Source organism: Euprymna scolopes, chromosome 10, assembly GCF_053919585.1.
Source record: "Euprymna scolopes isolate OS-2025 chromosome 10, ASM5391958v1, whole genome shotgun sequence".
Classification (NCBI taxonomy): domain Eukaryota; kingdom Metazoa; phylum Mollusca; class Cephalopoda; order Sepiida; family Sepiolidae; genus Euprymna; species Euprymna scolopes.
The window spans coordinates 99,863,890-99,884,422 of NC_136491.1; the positions used below are offsets into that span (position 1 = coordinate 99,863,890).

Consider the following 20,533-nt stretch of genomic DNA (forward strand, 5'->3'; position numbering starts at 1 on the left):
TAGATATGAAAAGTCTTCAAAGTTTGTGCCTATTTCCATTCTATGGAGGCCAGGCACGAACGCAGACCCCACAATTTTATTATACCATCCCTATTTGAGTTAAAACATACTTATCAAAGTATTCTTATGTACATCTATATCAAAAACACTTGTAAATGTTTGTTTTTTTAATTTTTAAATTTTTTATTTCCATACTTTGTGGACAAGGCGCGAATGCAGACCCCACAATTTTAATGAACCACTATTCTGCCAGATCAAACATACCCATTCCTGTGTCTCAATACATCTTCTATCATTATATGTAATCAGTTTTTTTTAAATAGTCAACCATATAGGAGCCTATTAGTGACCAGACACACTCACAGATATTCAGCTTATGTGTGTGTGTGTGTGTGTGTGTGTGTGTGTGTTTTTGAGAGGTGTTTGACAGAATTTCAAAAGCCTTCACAGCCAGAACTAGTTATTCTTTCACAGCTGCAAAGAACTTTCCCCTTGTCCTCCTTGTGCCTAAAATCAAACAGAATTACCATTTTTTTTCTAAGAAGGTCTGTGGAATATGTTGCTTTGGAATTACCTCTATGGCTACTAAATGGCCAAATTCAAATCCACTTCACAATGTCAAGCACTTCTCACAAATCCTTAAATTTCATTCAATCCATTATTTTCAAACCTAAATAATACAATTTCTCTATCATTCAACTGACAATCTATCCATCTTATTAACTCTTATCCTTGAATGGTTTGCGATCTTAAGTCGGGATTTAATGAAAAAGATAACTAGATGTTGAACATGTTTGTATTATTTGGATTAATTGGACACAAGGTTTAGGTCGCTGCACTCTGCAACCTTCTTTTGAACGTTGTGCCAATAACACCCAAGATGAGAATAATTGTCCAATTAATCAAAAAAAATACAGACATTCGCATTTCATCTCAAAAATTCAGAATTGTAGATACTGAACGTGTTCAGAGTTTTTATCTCTGAAAAAAAAAAAAAAAAGTTAACAAGTTGAAATACTACTATCGTTATTAGATAACATTCAAGTTAATATATTATCTTTTAGCCCCATACTCTCTTCCAAATCCTGAGGACGTAATATGATTTAAATACAAAAATACTTACAAGTGGGTGTCCTTATTCTCAAAATTGTCAACCAATGCTGTGAACAACTGCATGAATTTATTGCAGTGGACATATTTGTAATTGCTATGAGCCATCATGCTGAGCCAAACAGGCTCGGGGAGACGTGGAGCAGTGTAGAGATCATACAAATCATTTCGCAATACATCTAAACCCTGAAGAAAAGGACCAAAATAAAAAGGTCATCAACCTGCGTGGCATGAAGTTAACATAGGTAGTAACACAAAAGGAGGAAACTCAAAAGAATCAGCGCACATGTAGGTCAACACAAACAATATGGAAAGCAATAATTAAAACATTTAAAAATTAAACATTTAGAAATTAAACATTTAAAAATTAAACATTTAAAAATTAAACATTTAAAAATTAAACATTTAAAAATTAAACATTTAAAAATTAAACATTTAAAAATTAAACATTTAAAAATTAAACATTTAAAAATTAAACATTTAAAAATTAAACATTTAAAAATTAAACATTTAAAAATTAAACATTTAAAAATTAAACATTTAAAAATTAAACATTTAAAAATTAAACATTTAAAAATTAAACATTTAAAAATTAAACATTTAAAAATTAAACATTTAAAAATTAAACATTTAAAAATTAAACATTTAAAAATTAAACATTTAAAAATTAAACATTTAAAAATTAAACATTTAAAAATTAAACATTTAAAAATTAAACATTTAAAAATTAAACATTTAAAAATTAAACATTTAAAAATTAAACATTTAAAAATTAAACATTTAAAAATTAAACATTTAAAAATTAAACATTTAAAAATTAAACATTTAAAAATTAAACATTTAAAAATTAAACATTTAAAAATTAAACATTTAAAAATTAAACATTTAAAAATTAAACATTTAAAAATTAAACATTTAAAAATTAAACATTTAAAAATTAAACATTTAAAAATTAAACATTTAAAAATTAAACATTTAAAAATTAAACATTTAAAAATTAAACATTTAAAAATTAAACATTTAAAAATTAAACATTTAAAAATTAAACATTTAAAAATTAAACATTTAAAAATTAAACATTTAAAAATTAAACATTTAAAAATTAAACATTTAAAAATTAAACATTTAAAAATTAAACATTTAAAAATTAAACATTTAAAAATTAAACATTTAAAAATTAAACATTTAAAAATTAAACATTTAAAAATTAAACATTTAAAAATTAAACATTTAAAAATTAAACATTTAAAAATTAAACATTTAAAAATTAAACATTTAAAAATTAAACATTTAAAAATTAAACATTTAGAAATTAAACATTTAGAAATTAAACATTTAGAAATTAAAACATTTAGAAATTAAAACATTTAGAAATTAAAACATTTAAAAATTAAACATTTAAAAATTAAACATTTAAAAATTAAACATTTAAAAATTAAACATTTAAAAATTAAACATTTAAAAATTAAACATTTAAAAATTAAACATTTAGAAATTAAACATTTAGAAATTAAACATTTAGAAATTAAACATTTAAAAATTAAACATTTAAAAATTAAACATTTAAAAATTAAACATTTAAAAATTAAACATTTAAAAATTAAACATTTAAAAATTAAACATTTAAAAATTAAACATTTAAAAATTAAACATTTAAAAATTAAACATTTAAAAATTAAACATTTAAAAATTAAACATTTAAAAATTAAACATTTAAAAATTAAACATTTAAAAATTAAACATTTAAAAATTAAACATTTAAAAATTAAACATTTAAAAATTAAACATTTAAAAATTAAACATTTAAAAATTAAACATTTAAAAATTAAACATTTAAAAATTAAACATTTAAAAATTAAACATTTAAAAATTAAACATTTAAAAATTAAACATTTAAAAATTAAACATTTAAAAATTAAACATTTAAAAATTAAACATTTAAAAATTAAAACATTTAAAAATTAAAACATTTAAAAATTAAAACATTTAAAAATTAAAACATTTAAAAATTAAAACATTTAAAAATTAAACATTTAAAAATTAAACATTTAAAAATTAAACATTTAAAAATTAAACATTTAAAAATTAAACATTTAAAAATTAAACATTTAGAAATTAAACATTTAAAAATTAAACATTTAAAAATTAAACATTTAAAAATTAAACATTTAAAAATTAAACATTTAAAAATTAAACATTTAAAAATTAAACATTTAGAAATTAAACATTTAGAAATTAAACATTTAAAAATTAAACATTTAGAAATTAAACATTTAGAAATTAAACATTTAGAAATTAAACATTTAGAAATTAAACATTTAAAAATTAAACATTTAAAAATTAAACATTTAGAAATTAAACATTTAAAAATTAAACATTTAAAAATTAAACATTTAAAAATTAAACATTTAAAAATTAAACATTTAAAAATTAAACATTTAAAAATTAAACATTTAAAAATTAAACATTTAAAAATTAAACATTTAAAAATTAAACATTTAAAAATTAAACATTTAAAAATTAAACATTTAAAAATTAAACATTTAAAAATTAAACATTTAAAAATTAAACATTTAAAAATTAAACATTTAAAAATTAAACATTTAAAAATTAAACATTTAAAGAATATGTGAGTTTTGAATAATTCAGATAAAATAGAGTTTTTAGTATATATAGTATAAGCACAGAAAAGAGACTTTATATTTAGCGAAACCTAGGCGATCTGGAAGGAAGAAAAGGAGGAGCAGCAGCAGATCATTCAATAAGTCCTCAATCTTACTAATAAAACAACTCTAAGGAGGCAAAACTAGACTTTATATATGCCTCAAGTTTCCAATAACACTTCTTCATTGGGGCTAAATCTTTCCTTGAGCATACTTGTAAGGTTTGCAAACAGCTAATACTTGCTGGGGAACAGACCTTGATAATAGAGTGGATGTGTAAAGCAATTCGAAGTGCAATTTATGTAGTTTTTCCATTGTTGTAACCTACTCCTAACACACTGTAGTGTCTTAGAGAAAGTGCACCTTTTTCTTCATTTGTAATTGGTTTTAGCGATTTCTTCCTTTAAATGCATCAAGAATGCTATATTCACTATCGATGGTTATTCCCTTCCCAAAAGAAATTTATGAATAAAATACCTTGCACATCCCAAAATACAAAGGCCAAAATTTCACCTGCTGCTGTCAACTCAGCTGATTGCTGTCTCGACTCCAGAGTAAAGTGGTGAATCCATGTTTGATCCATTGTCACAAAAATTATTTTGTTGCTTTAAAGCAGTTGTGAACAATACTGAATCGTCAACACATTTGTTTCTGATAGACTGCTACCCACTTTGAACAAAGCATTCTTTTTTTATATGATATGGTAAACACATTGTCTTCCGATATCTTCAAATCCTATCTCACTAATCTTCAATTTAAGACTGTCCAGAATGAGTTTGGATTTGGCTGAACAGTGTTCAGCATCATTTGTGTGTATACAACTGCATTTAAAGTCAGGATATACCATATAACCTGTGTTTTTTTTTTTTTTTTTTTTTTTTCAATGGAGCAATCCAAATACAGGGTGACCAAAAAAAACGGGCCTCAAATCTAATTAGGCCCCGTTTCTTAGTGTTTTGTCCGAATGAAATGAAACTTTGGTCATAACTAGTTTATTATATTCAAAGCATCACATCAAAACACAAGGGTCTTTGGCCTTTTTTTCTCTCCATTCTACAGCATATGTTCTAGATGGCCTCTATTTAGCTTTTGTTTTCTGTCTTTTTTTTTGGGGGGGGGGTTCACCCTGTAATACTTATCAAGCCATTGCTTTGCTTGAACAGTATTTTTTCCCATCAGAAAGTAAAATCAGATTTTTCCATTACTTCGTAAGCTAATAGTCTGATTAGGCTAAAAATTTTGACACTTGTCATTTGAAGGTTTATAGTTTATAAAAATCATATGGATTTTTATAAACTATCTATTGGTTGTACAATCTATATGCTTGGCTTGGGACTTATTGAATGATATATTAGTATTAAGTCTAAAGGAATGTGTAAAATTGAAGGAGATAATGTGAGGCAAAGAAAGTGGGAGGCAGATATGTGGATTTTTTTGTAAGCCGTGTGCATGAGGGAGAAGGAGATGCAAGAATATATTTATAAAAATGTTTACTTACCTCCATTACAATGCTAATGAAAGCTTTCTTATTATTGAAGGCATGGTTAGCAATTTGGCTCAATTTTTCCAGGTGACCCTCAAAGAGAGGAATGTGAGCAAAAAAGAAGCTTAGGAATGTACTAAAAAAATAAATAAAAAATGATTAGAGCAAGAAAATAGAATATCACAAAAGAAATATAAATACAAGTTAAAATGATATTCAAATTAACATCTTAGCCATTACACATAATTTATTTCATCTTACCAAAGGTGAAATTCTGATGTGGCTCAATGGCTGGTAGCTTGCTTATTAAGGAATCAGAGTGCTTACGCCATCTTATTGTTGGTGAGAGTGAAGAACTCATTCTTCAGCAAGTAAGCTAACCAGCCATTAATAAATTATTCTACATATCAAAAATATAATGAGCAATTATGGGTAAACAAAAAAAAAAAAAAAAAAAAAGATAAATTTGTTAAAGTTCAGAAGCTTCGTATCATGGTTTCGATAGTTTTACTAGTTCAAGAAAATGAGCCAATAGTTATAGATATACATAACTACAGGGTGGAATGATAAAATTTTCGCCCTAGAAGAGATGATACAATTCTATTACCGTTTGATGAAAATCGGTTTTCTTTTTTTGATGCAGACCATCTACTAGTTGGCTAGTTGTGTACAAATCACAAAAGCAATAGGAGCCTTCCATCATGTCTGAAAGTGAGACAATGTACAATGAGCGAAATCGGAGACACACCACTGTACAACTCGTGCTCTACCAATCCAACTTATGACAACAGGACCATTGACAGCACCTTCAAAATGCATCGGTAGATTGCCACAAATAACAGGGACATGCCCAAAGTAATGAAAACAAGGTTTCCGGGCCACGGTTATGGTCTTTGATGTGGTTTCAAGTGAGGACCACATTATGCCACCTCGCATATTCAAAGTCATCTTGAAAGTCAACACCAAAGTGTACCTGGATGTGCTGAAGAGTGTGGTGATCCCCTGGTGCAATCAGGTGGCCGCTGGCAGACCTTGGGTGTGGCAGCAGGACTCGGCACCAGTCTACGTCCAAAGAGACCCAGGCTTGACTTCAGAAGTGCTACGACTTTGTAACCTTCTCTCACTGCCCCCCCCCCCACCGAACTGAACCTGCTGGACTACTGTGTTTGGTCATATGCTGAGAACATCAACATGACCTCCCACATCATCAAAGCCAGCCCGATCACTGCCATCTGCTGAGTATTCGCAGAGCTCCCACCAGCACTTGTGGAAAAGGCATGCTCCCAGTTCTAAAGCTGTATAGAGGTGGGGATTGAGGCAGCTACATTGAATAGATGTCAGCTCTACTACATAATCAAGTTACGTGAATTTATTTGTTCAATAAGTTTTTAAATAAAACTGTAGTGTTATTTTCTTTACTCTTTATATTGCAAGCATTTGTTTGTTTTAAGAAATGACAAGGTAAATTAGAAAAAAAAAAATTTTATATATCAACTAGCAGGACCCATTAACCGGTGTTGCCTGGTTGAAGCATGACAGATCCAAAACAGAATCAGTAAAGGACCCCCTCCCCTTGAAAACAAATTAAACTACAGTTGTTGCCGTCCCTGGAAAACAGAAGACACTGGTGATTTGTGGTATTTGGAGTGATAACCTGCAGGTCCATTAGAAAAATAAGTAAAAAAGTTTTCAAAGTTAGGGAATCTCACTGTACATTAACTCTTTAGATCGAGTGAAATCAGTGATAGAGAACTGTTTTCTACCAATGATAGTATCTTTTGAAATGGGCCATTGTTTTTCTTCTCGGTATGTATGCAATGCATATTTTGCTAAAAGTAGCTCTAGCACATCTAAATAAAATATTCCACAGAAAGTAAAAATGGTAAAAAACAAATATATAACAAATAAAGTCAAAACTTTGAAGGTTAGGAAATCAGTCAAGATTATAAAATTAAATCAAATATATAAATATATATAAATACAAAAATTAAGTCAAATTGTCAACAGGAATGAAAAGTGGAAAAAAAAAAAAAAAAAATAGCATCATTATACTCTTGATAATTGCTCAAAAATAGAAAATTATGTATTGGTGCACGGAAAAGAAAAATTTTTTTTAGGACCATTTGATTCTACTAAAAGAAAGATAATGGTATATTTGTATGTATGAGTTACGGCCGGTGTAAGCATAGAATCTGGAATTTTTAGACTTCCTGTGTTGATTGGTGGCGGTGGTAGGTCTAAATATTTAGAGAGAAAAATAGGTACCCTTCCCTCTAACGATGTTGCAATTATGATGGTGTTGCTCCTAGGATGTAATGTAGTATTTTATTATCACGATTGAATGCTGTCTGCAAAAGTGTTCGAAAGCTACATAAGATAGTGGTTATTAGCCTGGCTGTATTGAATTTGTATGTGGCATCTGTTGTTGCAAACCTGCAATACTTTTTCCATAGGGAAATTCCTGCAGCTGCTTTATTAATATATCAATCATGTTTCTCCTAAAAATCTATTTGCCTATGCTAAAACTTAACGAGTTCTTATGAAAAAAAAAGAAAAAGACAAACCTGTTTTTTTCATCATCATTCCATAAGTTAAATAACACAGCCATACCAAGTTTATGCCTCCTGGACCGTGGAAGGGACGAAGTCTAGTTAATAAAAATAATTATATTAAAACAGTTGAATTTTTGAGATGAAAGCTAACTGTTTATATTACTTGCTTTTATTGATTACTATTCTCATCTTGACGCTACACCGACCAAAACATTGCACAAAACACTTAAAGTGAGAACAATAGTCCAATCAAAATAAGTAATATAAATCAGAAGTTCAAATAAACATGTTTGTATTTGTAGAGAAATGGGTAAGACATAAATAGAGTGGGATATGTGTGTGATGTGGGGTAAGTGACAAGACAGAAAGAGGTATGTCACATGGTGGGGGAGGAAGGGAGGGAGGGGAAGTCCGTCACAGTCAAAGAGAGAAAGAGAGGGAGGGGAAGTCCGTCACAGTCAAAGAGAGAGAGAGAGGGAGGGGAAGTCCGTCACAGTCAAAGAGAGAGAGAGGGGGAGGGGAAGTCCGTCACAGTCAAAGAGAGAGGGAGAGAGAAAGAGGGGGGGCACGCAGTCCTAGAGAAAGGAAACAAGGTTTGAGGTGGGGGTGTCACGCAGTTGGGAGGGAGAGAGGGGGGGTCATGCAGTCGGAAAGAAAGTGTAACACAGTCAGAGAGAGAGGGAGGGAGAGAGAGGGAGAGGGAGAGAGAGGGAGGGAGAGAGAGAGAGGGAGAGAGAGGGAGGGAGAGAGAGAGAGGGAGGGAGAGAGAGGGAGAGAGAGAGAGGGAGAGAGAGAGGGAGAGAGAGAGAGAGAGAGAGAGAGAGAGAGAGAGAGAGAGAGAGAGAGAGAGAGAGAGGGAGAGAGAGAGAGAGAGAGAGAGAGAGAGAGGGAGAGAGAGAGGGAGAGGGAGAGAGAGAGGGAGAGGGAGAGAGAGAGGGAGAGGGAGAGAGAGAGGGAGAGAGAGAGGGAGAGAGAGAGGGAGAGAGAGAGGGAGGGAGAGGGAGAGGGAGGGAGGGAGGGAGGGAGAGAGGGAGGGAGGGAGAGAGGGAGGGAGGAGAGAGGGAGGGAGGGAGAGAGGGAGGGAGGGAGAGAGGGGGAGGGAGAGAGGGAGGGAGGAGGGAGGGAGGGAGGAGGAGGGAGGGAGGGAGAGAGGGAGGGAGGGAGAGAGGGAGAGAGGGAGGGGAGAGAGGGAGGGAGGGAGGGAGAGTCACAGACAGAGAGGGAGGAAGAGAGGGAGGGAGGAAGAGAGGGAGGGAGGAAGAGAGGAAGGGAGGGAGGAAGAGAGAGAGAGAGAGAGAGAAGTTGGTCACACAGTTGAGAGGTTAAAAATAAACAAATAAAAATAATATCTTAAGAAATTTTCTATTGTTCATTATACTAAAATTTAGATCCATGTCTAAATGAAAGAGTTATATAACCTGAGAGTACTTACCAAATTAAATATTTCCCCATTGAGAAAAGTATATTTCAAGTGTTCATCTTAGTTCAACAGATTATGATTAATTTTCATAATCATGTATTACTTTGCTTTATGCAGGACATAAGACAAAACTTCCTGATATTTGCATAAGTACATGTTCCTATTTACAATGCCTCCCCACGGGACAGAGTTAGACACCAGGATCTTTTTTAAATGTGGAGAAAAGGAACAAAAATAAAAATTGTCTCAGTCGTGAAGGGTTTCTCCTCCACTGACAGAGAACAAGAAATTGAAATGTAGATCTGAAGAACAGATACTACACCTTTGATCTTGACCCGAATAAGTACATGTTATTAATTCAATATTACTTGCTATTTTATTTTTTTTAAGCAAAACAAAATGTTCAATAGTTGTTTGAAAAAAAAAAAAAAAAAAATTTTATATTAGTGTAAACGGATGTTATAAATGTAGTAGTTATAACCAGCTACAATGAGGAAATGCATTTCTTAAAGGTAAGATTATTAGTATATTTAAAAACCAAGACTTTAAATAGAAAATAAGTAAATCATGAGTTATCTCCTCTGGCAATTACTATTTAATATAAACAGTCATTAATTACAACTTTTGGATTTGGGAGAAGAAAATAAAATGAAATCAAAAAGGATTGTTATTTATTTATATCTTTTTTTTTTTTTTTTTTTTTAGATATTTGTTAAAATAAAAGTACAAAATTTTTCTAATTTGAAAGAACATATTTCAGGTGTCCTAGAGAGAAAACCAATATATTTTATTCGGGGTGACCAAAATATTTTATAATAAAGAAAATCAATCAAGCCATGATGATAAAAGAGAAAAAGGATTGAAATTTTCTTACATCAGGTCCCATTATTTCTTGAGATCCTTTTCTTCCTCGGGATTCCAATGAGGTTTTCTGTGCCCGCATCCAGCGACGATGGAGGCTATTATAACTACTGGCTGTACTGCTTCCCGGTGATGGAAATGACATCGTGTAACTATCACTGGAAGTAACTGATATAAAAAGAAAAAAAAAAAAAAAAAAAATGTAACGGCATTAATGAGCGAACCTAATTTAGTCAAAAAAAAAAAAAAAAAAAAACCCAAAAAAACTTACAATTAAAGTTTATCTACTTTCTTTTTTTTTTTTGGAATCACCACTTAAGGCCCAGAGACCACTTGAGGATAAGGGTCAATGAGTGTACAGTGGTCAAAAGGACAATATCATAGTAATCGTTAAAAGTGTAAATTTGGTAAATTGGATTACTTAAGGTGAACGGCTCATCAAGAACTTCTTTACATTGGACTTGAAGATAGCCCTATTAAAGTCAGCTGGAAAGCAGGTAAACAGAAGACAGTCCCACAAGTGTGCAGTTCTAAGAAAGAAGCTTTGTTCATGGAATCTACGTTGAAGTTTAGGCACAGATACAGAGTGGGGGAAATTATTGATAGTTTAATGTATACAACTTTTAAAATACAATATCTACATAAATAATTCTTATAAATGTGTTTATGTTTAATGTGTTTACCTCTTATGCATAATTCAAACATCTCACCATCTTCTAACAGTGGTGCTTGACCTTTTCACTAATGTGCTCCTACCTTAGTAATTGGACTTCTCCTTTCTTCAATTCTGTTTAACTGGATAGGTGGGACTTATATTTTAGTAATTATTACTAACAAATTATCTTCAAGGAAATACAGTTGAGAAATCAGGCAAAAATATTTAGCTTTACATACTTATTTGTGTAAAAAAAAAAAAAAAAAAAAAAAATGTAATAGAAATTAAAAGCCTTTAAATTTGTGTAAATACTAATCCTGAGCAAAGTGGCCATCTTCGTTATTAAATTAATTAGAATTAGTATTTATGCGAACTTAAATATATAACTTCTATTAAATATTTAGTGCAAGTTCATAAATCTCACTCAAAAGCAAAATACAAAGAGAATAAAGTATTTATGGTGTACATACCTGTGACAGAAAATAACTTACATCAAAAACTTTGTAAATTGATCAAGCAGTTTTATTTAAAATTTTATAGCTACATGATGATCCAAAATCTCAACGCCATTTTGCAGGACAAGAGATAATTCCAAATAATTCGAACATTTGAGATTTTAGAAAGCCATTCTTAAGATGGGGAGAAAAAAAAAAGAAAAAAAAAAAAAAAAGAAAAAAAAAACTCCAATAAGCTTAAAAATGATTTTTTTCATAAAAATAAAACTTGATCCATTTACGATTTTGGGCGTACAATATTTTCTTTCCAAAGTTTTTCTTTATTTTCGTTGAGGGAGAGGGGTATGGACTAGTACCAAACATTTTTAATGCAAATAGTTTATTTGTTTAACTAGCATATAGAGCTTCTTTGGGTTATTTAATGCTGTATATAAAATTTATATTTATAGATGCTTTCGGAGTTGATTTTCACTGGGTATATTAGAGTAATGTTTTGGTATAGTTTGTTATTTAATGGCATTTATATTGTATGGTAAAGATTTGATCTTTTTAAGAAATTTAGAATGGTTTTAGGGTTTTTTTTTCCAAAGAGTTCTTTTAAGTTTGTGGCCTTGTAATAGTGTTGACAAATCAGTGTGAAGTCATAGCAGCCAAGTAAAAAGTGTTTTACCATATAAGGTTTATGACATGGTATACATTTGGGAGGTTCTTCATTTTTTAGTATGTAAGAATGAATTATGTAATTGTGTCTATCCGGATATGTGATAAGACTACTACTTCTTGATTTTCTGGGATCAAGTAGGTTTTTTTAAGTATAGGCTTAATTTGGAAGAGTTTGTTTTCTTGCCATTTCTTTGTAATAAAATTATTTATTGGAGGTTTGTAGTCCATATATGGGAGTTTTCTGTCGCCTATTTGGAGTTTTAGGGAATTTTTGGTCGCTATGTCAGCTTTTTCATTTCCACAGAAACCATAGTGACGCGGAATCAAACAGAAGGTTTGTGTTGTATGATAGAATGGATCCTTTATAGGAGTTTGATTAGTAAGGGATTGTTTAATTTTTGATTTTTTTAATGATTCTGGTACTGAGGAGTCGACAAATATGAATTTCTTGGAATTTTGGTTAGCATTTTTATTTTTTAAATTCATCCCAATTTGCTTTTTTTTTTTTTTTTTTTTTTTTTTTCCATTGGGAGAGATGGGTTTTTTTTTTTTTCCTTTCAGATTTGTTAAAACCACTCAGAAATGGTCAGTACTCCATGAATCTTCTAGTACCTTCCATGAAGACAGTGGGGTCACCCAATGATAGATTTAGTACTGAGTAGGTGCCTGAAGCGGAATGAAGGTATGCGTTAGATTTATTGTTTAATATGCACACGTCATTGTCGTTAATAATTTTTTCAAAATTTTTTCCTTTCTTATCCAAGTATGCAGATTCTGATATATCATTGACTATTAAAGTCACCTAACAGTAAAATGGTTTGGGTAACTGATTTATTATTTCGTTCAGCTGTTTCATTTATTGGATTCTGGGGTGGGATGTAGATAGTGCAGATATTTATAGCTCTGTATAGTGTGGCTGCTGTAGCAATGGCTTGAATATTAGTGTTTAGATCTATTCTGCTTTGTGGGATATTATTTCTAATAAGGATTGATACTCCTCCAGAGGCTCTGTTGGGGAAGTTAAGCATGGTCTGTTTATTTTGGTTTTAACTTCTTTTGTTGGTTGGTGGTTTATTTCCTTTTTCTTCATGGGCACTTTTTGGTGTCTTTTTTTTTCAGTGAGAGAGGTTGTTTCTATGGACGTTGTAACATTTGAGTTTTATGGGCCTTTTAAGTTGAGTTTTGGCTTGGGAGTTTTGTAATCTTTGTTTTTAATATTGATTTGTTTTATAGCTTTTTTTTTTAACTCTTCCATTAGTTCCCTTATTTCATTGAGTAATTTCATACCTTCACATTTGATGAATTTGCTTTTGTTGTTTGATTATTTACTTCGGTGGTATATGGTATGTTTTTTTTTTTGTTTTGTTATTTCAGAGTATCTTGTATTTTCAACTAGGTTATGAGCTTCTTGGAAGGTTATATTTTTGGTATATTTTATTTCAGTGATTTTTTTCTTTCTTCCATTTGTCATATTCTTTTGAGTTTGCACTATGGCATTTTTGGCAGTTAGTACATTTTGGCTATTTTTGGCAATTTGTATGGGTCTTGTTTTCTCCACATCTCATGCATACTGGAGAGCATGTGCACCAGTCTCAAATGGTGTCCATACCTTTGGACATAGTAGCATCTGAAGGGGTTTTGGTATGTATGGTTCGATGTTTTTTTCATACCCTATTCTTTATTCAGTAAAATAAGTCCCACCTATCTAGTTAAACAGAATTGAAGGAAAGTCTAATTACTAAGGTAGGAGCACATTAGTGAAAAGGTCAAGCACCACTGTTAGAAGATGGTGAGATGTTTGAATTATGCATAAGAGGTAAACACATTAAACATAACACATTTATCATAAGTATTTATGTAGATATTGTATTTTAAAAGTTTATACATTAAACTATCAATAATTTCTCCTACTATATGTGGAAACCTAAACGTAGATTCCATGAGCAAAGCTTTTTTCTTATACAATTCTTTCAATTATATAATTTAACAAAGATATTTTTTTTCTGCCAACATCTTAAAAGGACACTAAGGAGGCCTTCAGAATTCTGATTATACCATCTCTTCCAGAACCCTTTTTATTTAAGTAGTGTGTCTATGACCAATTATTCTCAGTTCAGATAATTTTGTTAATGAAAATGGCAAACAAAATGGAGAAAAAAAAAAGGTTGGGGGGGGGACAAACAATGGAATAGAACAAAAAGCAAAACGGAATAAACAAAAAAAATACAAAACAGAAGAAAAAAAAAACAAAAAATACAAAACAGAACAAGAAAAAAAAACAAAAAATACAAAACAGAACAAGAACAAGAAAAAAAAAATACAAAACAGAACAAGAACAAGAAAAAAAAAATACAAAACAGAACAAGAAAAAAAAACAAAAAATACAAAACAGAACAAGAACAAGAAAAAAAAATACAAAACAGAACAAGAAAAAAAAAAAAATACAAAACAGAACGGAAAAAAAAATACAAAACAGAACAGGAAAAAAAAAAAAATACAAAACAGAACAAGAAAAAAAAAAATACAAAACAGAACAGGAAAAAAAAAAAAATACAAAACAGAACAGGAAAAAAAAAAATACAAAACAGAACAGGAAAAAAAAATACAAAACAGAACAGGAAAAAAAAAAATACAAAACAGAACAGGAAAAAAAAATACAAAACAGAACAGAAAAAAATACAAAACAGAACAGAAAAAAATACAAAACAGAACAGGAAAAAATACAAAACAGAACAGAAACAGAAAAAATACAAACAGAAAAAAAAAACAGAAACAAAAAAAAACAGAAACAAAAAAAAACAGAAACAAAAAAAAACAGAAACAAAAAAAAACAGAAACAAAAAAAAACAGAAACAAAAAAAAACAGAAACAAAAAAAAAACAGAAACAAAAAAAAAACAGAAACAAAAAAAAAACAGAAAAAAAAACAGAAACAAAAAAAAAACAGAAACAAAAAAAAACAGAAACAAAAAAAAACAGAAAAAAAAAAAAAAAAACAGAAACAAAAACAGAAACAAAAAACAGAAACAAAAAACAGAAACAAAAAACAGAAACAAAAAACAGAAACAAAAAACAGAAACAAAAAACAGAAACAAAAAACAGAAACAAAAAACAAACAAACAGAAACAAAAAACAGAAACAAAAAACAGAAACAACAAAAAAACAAAAAACAACAAAAAACAAAACAAAAAACAACAAAAAAAACAGAAAAAAATAGAAACAGAAAAAAAAAAAAAAAAAAAAAGAAACAGAATTTTTTTCTGTTTCTTTTTTTTTGTTTTTTTTTCAGAAACAAAAAAAAAAACAGAAACAGAAAAAAAACAGAAACAGAAAAAAAACAGAAACAGAAAAAAAACAGAAACAGAAAAAAAAAACAGAAACAGAAAAAAAACAGAAACAGAAAAAAACAGAAACAGAAAAAACAGAAACAGAAAAAAAAAAAACAGAAAAAAAAAAAACGGAAACAGGAAAAAAAACAGAAACAGAAAAAACAGAAACAGAAAAAATAAACGGAAACAGAAAAAATAAACGGAAACAGAAAAAATAAACGGAAACAGAAAAAATAAACGGAAACAGAAAAAATAAACGGAAACAGAAAAAATAAACGGAAACAGAAAAAATAAACGGAAACAGAAAAAATAAACGGAAACAGAAAAAATAAACGGAAACAGGAAAATAAACGGAAACAGAAAAATAAACGGAAACAGAAAAATAAACGGAAACAGAAAAATAAACGGAAACAGAAAAATAAACGGAAACAGAAAAATAAACGGAAACAGAAAAATAAACGGAAACAGAAAAATAAACGGAAACAGAAAAATAAACGGAAACAGAAAAATAAACGGAAACAGAAAAATAAACGGAAACAGAAAAATAAACGGAAACAGAAAAATAAACGGAAACAGAAAAATAAACAAAACAAAAAAAATAAAGAAAAAAAAAACAAAAAAAAACGAATAAAATTTAATTTCAAAGAATGCTAGCTTCTTTACAGAGGTTTTAACAATTATATATTTAAGCCATTTTGTAATAGTTTCATCTTTCTTTTATTTGTCCACAGTGGTAAATCATTTCAAATTTCTAAGATTGCAAACTATTTCCATATGGTTCTCATTTCTATGTTAGATAATTAAAAATCCAAGCATCAGCTCTTCTAAGATCATGTAGACTCAGGCCATCCCTATAACAGGCCAAGATATCAAACATTTTAGAGGTTCTATTGCAGTTAGCCCACTGATATCTAATACTTCACTCCCAAGACCATACTTAGAATGGTATTTCTTGAATAAACAAGCCTGCCAAAATGAAAAAACAATTTAAAATTACTTACAATATATACTTTCTAAGAATAAATAAAACAAATGAAATTCAGATTTTTCACAAGACTAATACAATAATTTCTCTTCACGATATTGAGTTTTGCAATCACATTTCTTGAATTGAGTCAGCTTATAAAGTTGTATATTTTATGATATAAAATTAATGGATTAAAGTTCCCTTTCAAAAATTTTAAGAGCAACGAGAAAAGTGTTAATATATCAACTTAAAACTGGAAATCTTGCTTCCAGGTTTCCAAATGTTAGATGTTTCTGTTATAAGGATGGCTTCTGGTTAGCTGAAAGTAGTGATTAGTGTCTAGACCATTGTTGAGATGGCTTTTCCTTGTTTACTGGTTATGCTTCCATTCTGTGCAGTTCTCTGAAAGTGACAATGTTCAACAAGTGAGATCAGAGATGTGTTCTCTCACTGGCCCCCACTTCTTCCCCCAACCTGAACTTGCTGGGCATACATCGTTTGGTCATACATCGAGAACATCACCAACATGACCTCCTACTACACCAAAGCCAACCTGATTGCCGCCATCAACAGAGCATTCGCTGAGCTCCTGCCAGTACTTGTGGAAAAGGCATGCTTCTAGTTCTGCACCCGTATCGAGGTGATGATTGAGGCAGAAGGTGGCTACATTGAATAGATGTAAGCTATACTATATAATCAAGTTACCTGAATTATTTTTTTTCAATAAAAGTTTTAAAATAAAACTGTAGTGTTTTTTTTCTTTAGGGTGACACTTATCGCTCCACCCTGTATTTAAATATCTGACTGCTGGTGGACGGCTACTACATAATGCAACCCATGGAGTGTGTAAATATCTCAACTGGACAATCTGCAAAAAAAATTGAATATCCAGTGTAGCAGTAAGGCCTGGGAATATGCACAAAGAACTTTTACAAATAAGTCACATACCATCCAATATGACTATGCAATTCCTACAGCTACATATTTTGAAAATGCTAATAAACTTGACAGTCTCATGGGACAAGAGGGAGAGAACAGCAACCCTAGTTGAAGTCAGTGTCCCAATGATACAATTCTGAACAGAGAAGAGAAGGAGAAGAAAAAATATGAAGGTTTTATGGAGGATACAAGAAACTGGAACCTTAAGATTTCAATCATTCCAATAATCATAGGAGCCACCGAGCTCATGAAAAAAAAAAAAAAAAAAAAAAAAAAAAAAAACTTAAATTGCCTGGTGAATATACTCAGTGAACCAAGTGCAAGAGATGCAAACAATCGCACTTAAATGGACGGTTAGAATCTGAAAACAAATTTCTCAGTTGAAATCTGAAATAGCAGGTGAATATCTGGCATCCAGTAGGATTCTCCATTCTCCGTAAAAACAAATGGAAAATTAAAAATGACCCTTTTTGGACACTTATGTAAATCCTTATTTTATTGGTAATATCTCATGAACCATTTGTCGCAAGATAAACCGAAAAATCACAGAATGGTTCAATTTCATACCCATGTTGGTTGAGACAAGTGGTGTATTTGACCAATAGATATTCACCTTAAAGTAACATCTAAGATAAGGTGAATAGATCAAAGATGATTAACAGAAAACAGAAAATATTTTCCAGTAATTGTGTAAAAATACAACCAACGTTTTTAGTTGTAGCAAAATATCTTATATACAATTATAAAATTTTTTTACAAATTCTTTAAATTAAAACAAAAACACTTTTCATTATAAATCTAACAGAATCATACTTTTATTTGTAAAAAAAAAATAAAATAACTAAATAAAATGTCTAAAAATCTATGAGAGTTAAGATATGTAGTAGAAACCAAAATTGCGTATTAGATAAAAATGTTTTAAGAAACTAATTTCGATAGCAAATGACAAAAACTGAGCTCTACAAAGTTTCTCCTTTTTTATCAAGCTTTCTCAACAGTGATTATTTTGAATAGTCATCCACCATTGACAGTTATTTTGGAAATCCAACAGTTCCAGATTTGTCTTTGCCACGCCAGCCGTGGCCTCTTCGTATTGTCACCACTAAATAGACTGATTTTATTTAGTAAGAGAATCTTGCTTACTCTATTTAAAATATAGCTGGTGATATTAGAGTAAACAATGCAATAATGCAGACAGGACATGGACATAAGTACAGACTATGTACTGTTACCCACTGCTACAAGATTATAATGTGTTGACAATTAAATAAAGCCAGAGTACAGAATTAAGAAATAAAACATTGCATTTATTTAGTGCAATAAAATTAGATTAATTAAATGTAAAAAAGAAATATTTGTTCTTACTGGAAGCCATTCCACTATCCTCCTCGGTGTCATAGTTGCGCAACGGCATATCCATTGGTAGGCTATGAGCTGGAAAAAAAAAATGTAAACATTAATAAATTAAGTATTGATAAAAACAAATTTAATCAGATTGAGTTCTTCAAAATTTACAAAATTCAAAAACTATATCTTTATATTTCTAGAGATGAAAATTCTATAACAATCATAAACACCAATACAGCAATCAGAGAATCTAACATTTCTATTTTGAATGTATTCGATGATTTGAACTGCATGTTTTAGGATATATAAACATTTAAGATTTAAAAAAATAAAACAAAAAAACTGACATTTTATTTGCAGAGGAGGCTGTGTATTCATACCTTTCCCAATAGAATCAGTTTATAAACAACCATAACAGTTGTTCAAGAATTCAGACAGCCTCAGACACGGAATAGATTTTTTTTTTTTTTTTTTTGATTTTGTTTATAAATGAAGGAAACATTGTTTCCTTATCCATCCGTCCATTACATTTTTTCTCAGAAACTATTGACTGATTTGGTTGGAATTTTATATGGATCTTTAGTTATATAGTGGAGCAGACTAAATGTACTATCCATTTGGTGTACAGTTAGGAATTAATAGTAATTAGGATTTAATACAAAGGTGAGCATAAATTTAACCATTAATTTGCCATAAAGCATTCATTCAAAGTCAACAGGCTATAACTTTTGTCATTTTTTTAATGGGTTAAAGTCTCATACTTTACTAAATCTGTAACTGATCATTTTTGTGTAATTTACAGACTCTCAAATTAGAAAACTGCCAAATATATGGAGCCAAATTGTACAAACTTAACATTAAGAATTTTTGGGATTCAGGTGTGTCTATGCTATTATTACTACTAATTATTATTCTAAACATTTATTGGTTCCAAAATTACTGCTTAGAATTACACCAAATTTTGTATAAAAGAAACCTTAGAAAGCCGGATATAATAAAATTACAAATTTTGATACATAAACCTTTCACCTTACCCAAAAATTAAATGAAATGCTGTACCTAAAGAGTTGCTTTTTGCTAGTTTCATTAAATCCAATTATATTTGTTTAGTGTAAGTAAAAATAAAAAAAATAAAAAATCATAAAATTAGTTTTTAAAATTGTTAAACTTAATTTTAAAGTTATATATAAAAAAATTATCTCAAATATTGAGAAATGATATTTCATAAATATACTGGTGCCCAAATAGATAATCTTCAGTAAATTGACCTTGTGTCACATCATATCTTGCGAGAGGTCAGAGAAATACTAATAAATATAATGAGCTCTTATTTAACAGCACAATATTTTTAAATTTTCAAGTCTTGATTATAAACAGACACCATATTTCCATTATAACATTTTTATTGCATTTGAATCCAAATTAAATCATACACACGTGTGTGTGTGTGTGTGCGTCGTATAGAAAGAAGGAAATACAAAAAATTCTTACCAATATTTCCTTTTGAATTACTGCACTTAAGGGAGCTTAGATCTGGAGGTGGAAGACTAGTGTATGAATCACTGTCCACTTCACTGAAATAATAAAAATTAAAAAAAAAATAGATTTTTATAAAAACAAAAATTAACTTTTAATGATTAGTTTGCTGGTGCACAGGAGTCGAATTAGAACAAAATTTATTGTCTCAAAAGTTGAAACTTAAAGTTCCAGAAGTTTTGAATCCAGCTTTTGGACTATAAACTCCATCTACATCCCTTTTTCATCACGTATCAATAGTTTTTTTTATTTTTAGTTTTTTTTATGCAATCCTTTAGGTTTCATTTATTAAATAAAAAAAATAGAAAAATGATCTGGTGCTAGCATGATTGCTAGAATTAGAAGTGAATTCCGGAAACTTCTATTAGTAATCAGTAGAGCGTTATCAGCATCAACCGAGGGAAGAATTTATAAGGCATATGTATAAAGTGATGTCTTCAAGTGAAACCTGGTCAGTGAAGGTTGAGAACATGCATTGCATAGAGAGAAGTATAGAAAGATGATACGATGGATGTGTAATCAGTTTTAAAGATAGGCTTATCTGGTGCCCTCAG

The 20,533-nt window shown here is 29.7% G+C and overlaps 1 protein-coding gene across 1 annotated transcript in view; it reads right to left on the reverse strand.

The window, feature by feature from the left end:
* Positions 1 to 20,533, reverse strand: part of LOC145286164 (folliculin-interacting protein 2-like) — a 131,748-nt gene that overhangs the window by 28,423 nt on the left and 82,792 nt on the right. The window contains exons 5-10 of the mRNA XM_080134942.1: positions 19,935 to 20,017; positions 18,462 to 18,530; positions 10,103 to 10,257; positions 7,821 to 7,903; positions 5,272 to 5,392; positions 1,124 to 1,296 (exon numbers count right to left, since the gene is read on the reverse strand). Coding sequence (XP_079991068.1) covers positions 1,124 to 1,296; positions 5,272 to 5,392; positions 7,821 to 7,903; positions 10,103 to 10,257; positions 18,462 to 18,530; positions 19,935 to 20,017 — 684 coding nt within the window. The remainder of the gene's footprint in view (positions 1 to 1,123; positions 1,297 to 5,271; positions 5,393 to 7,820; positions 7,904 to 10,102; positions 10,258 to 18,461; positions 18,531 to 19,934; positions 20,018 to 20,533) is intronic.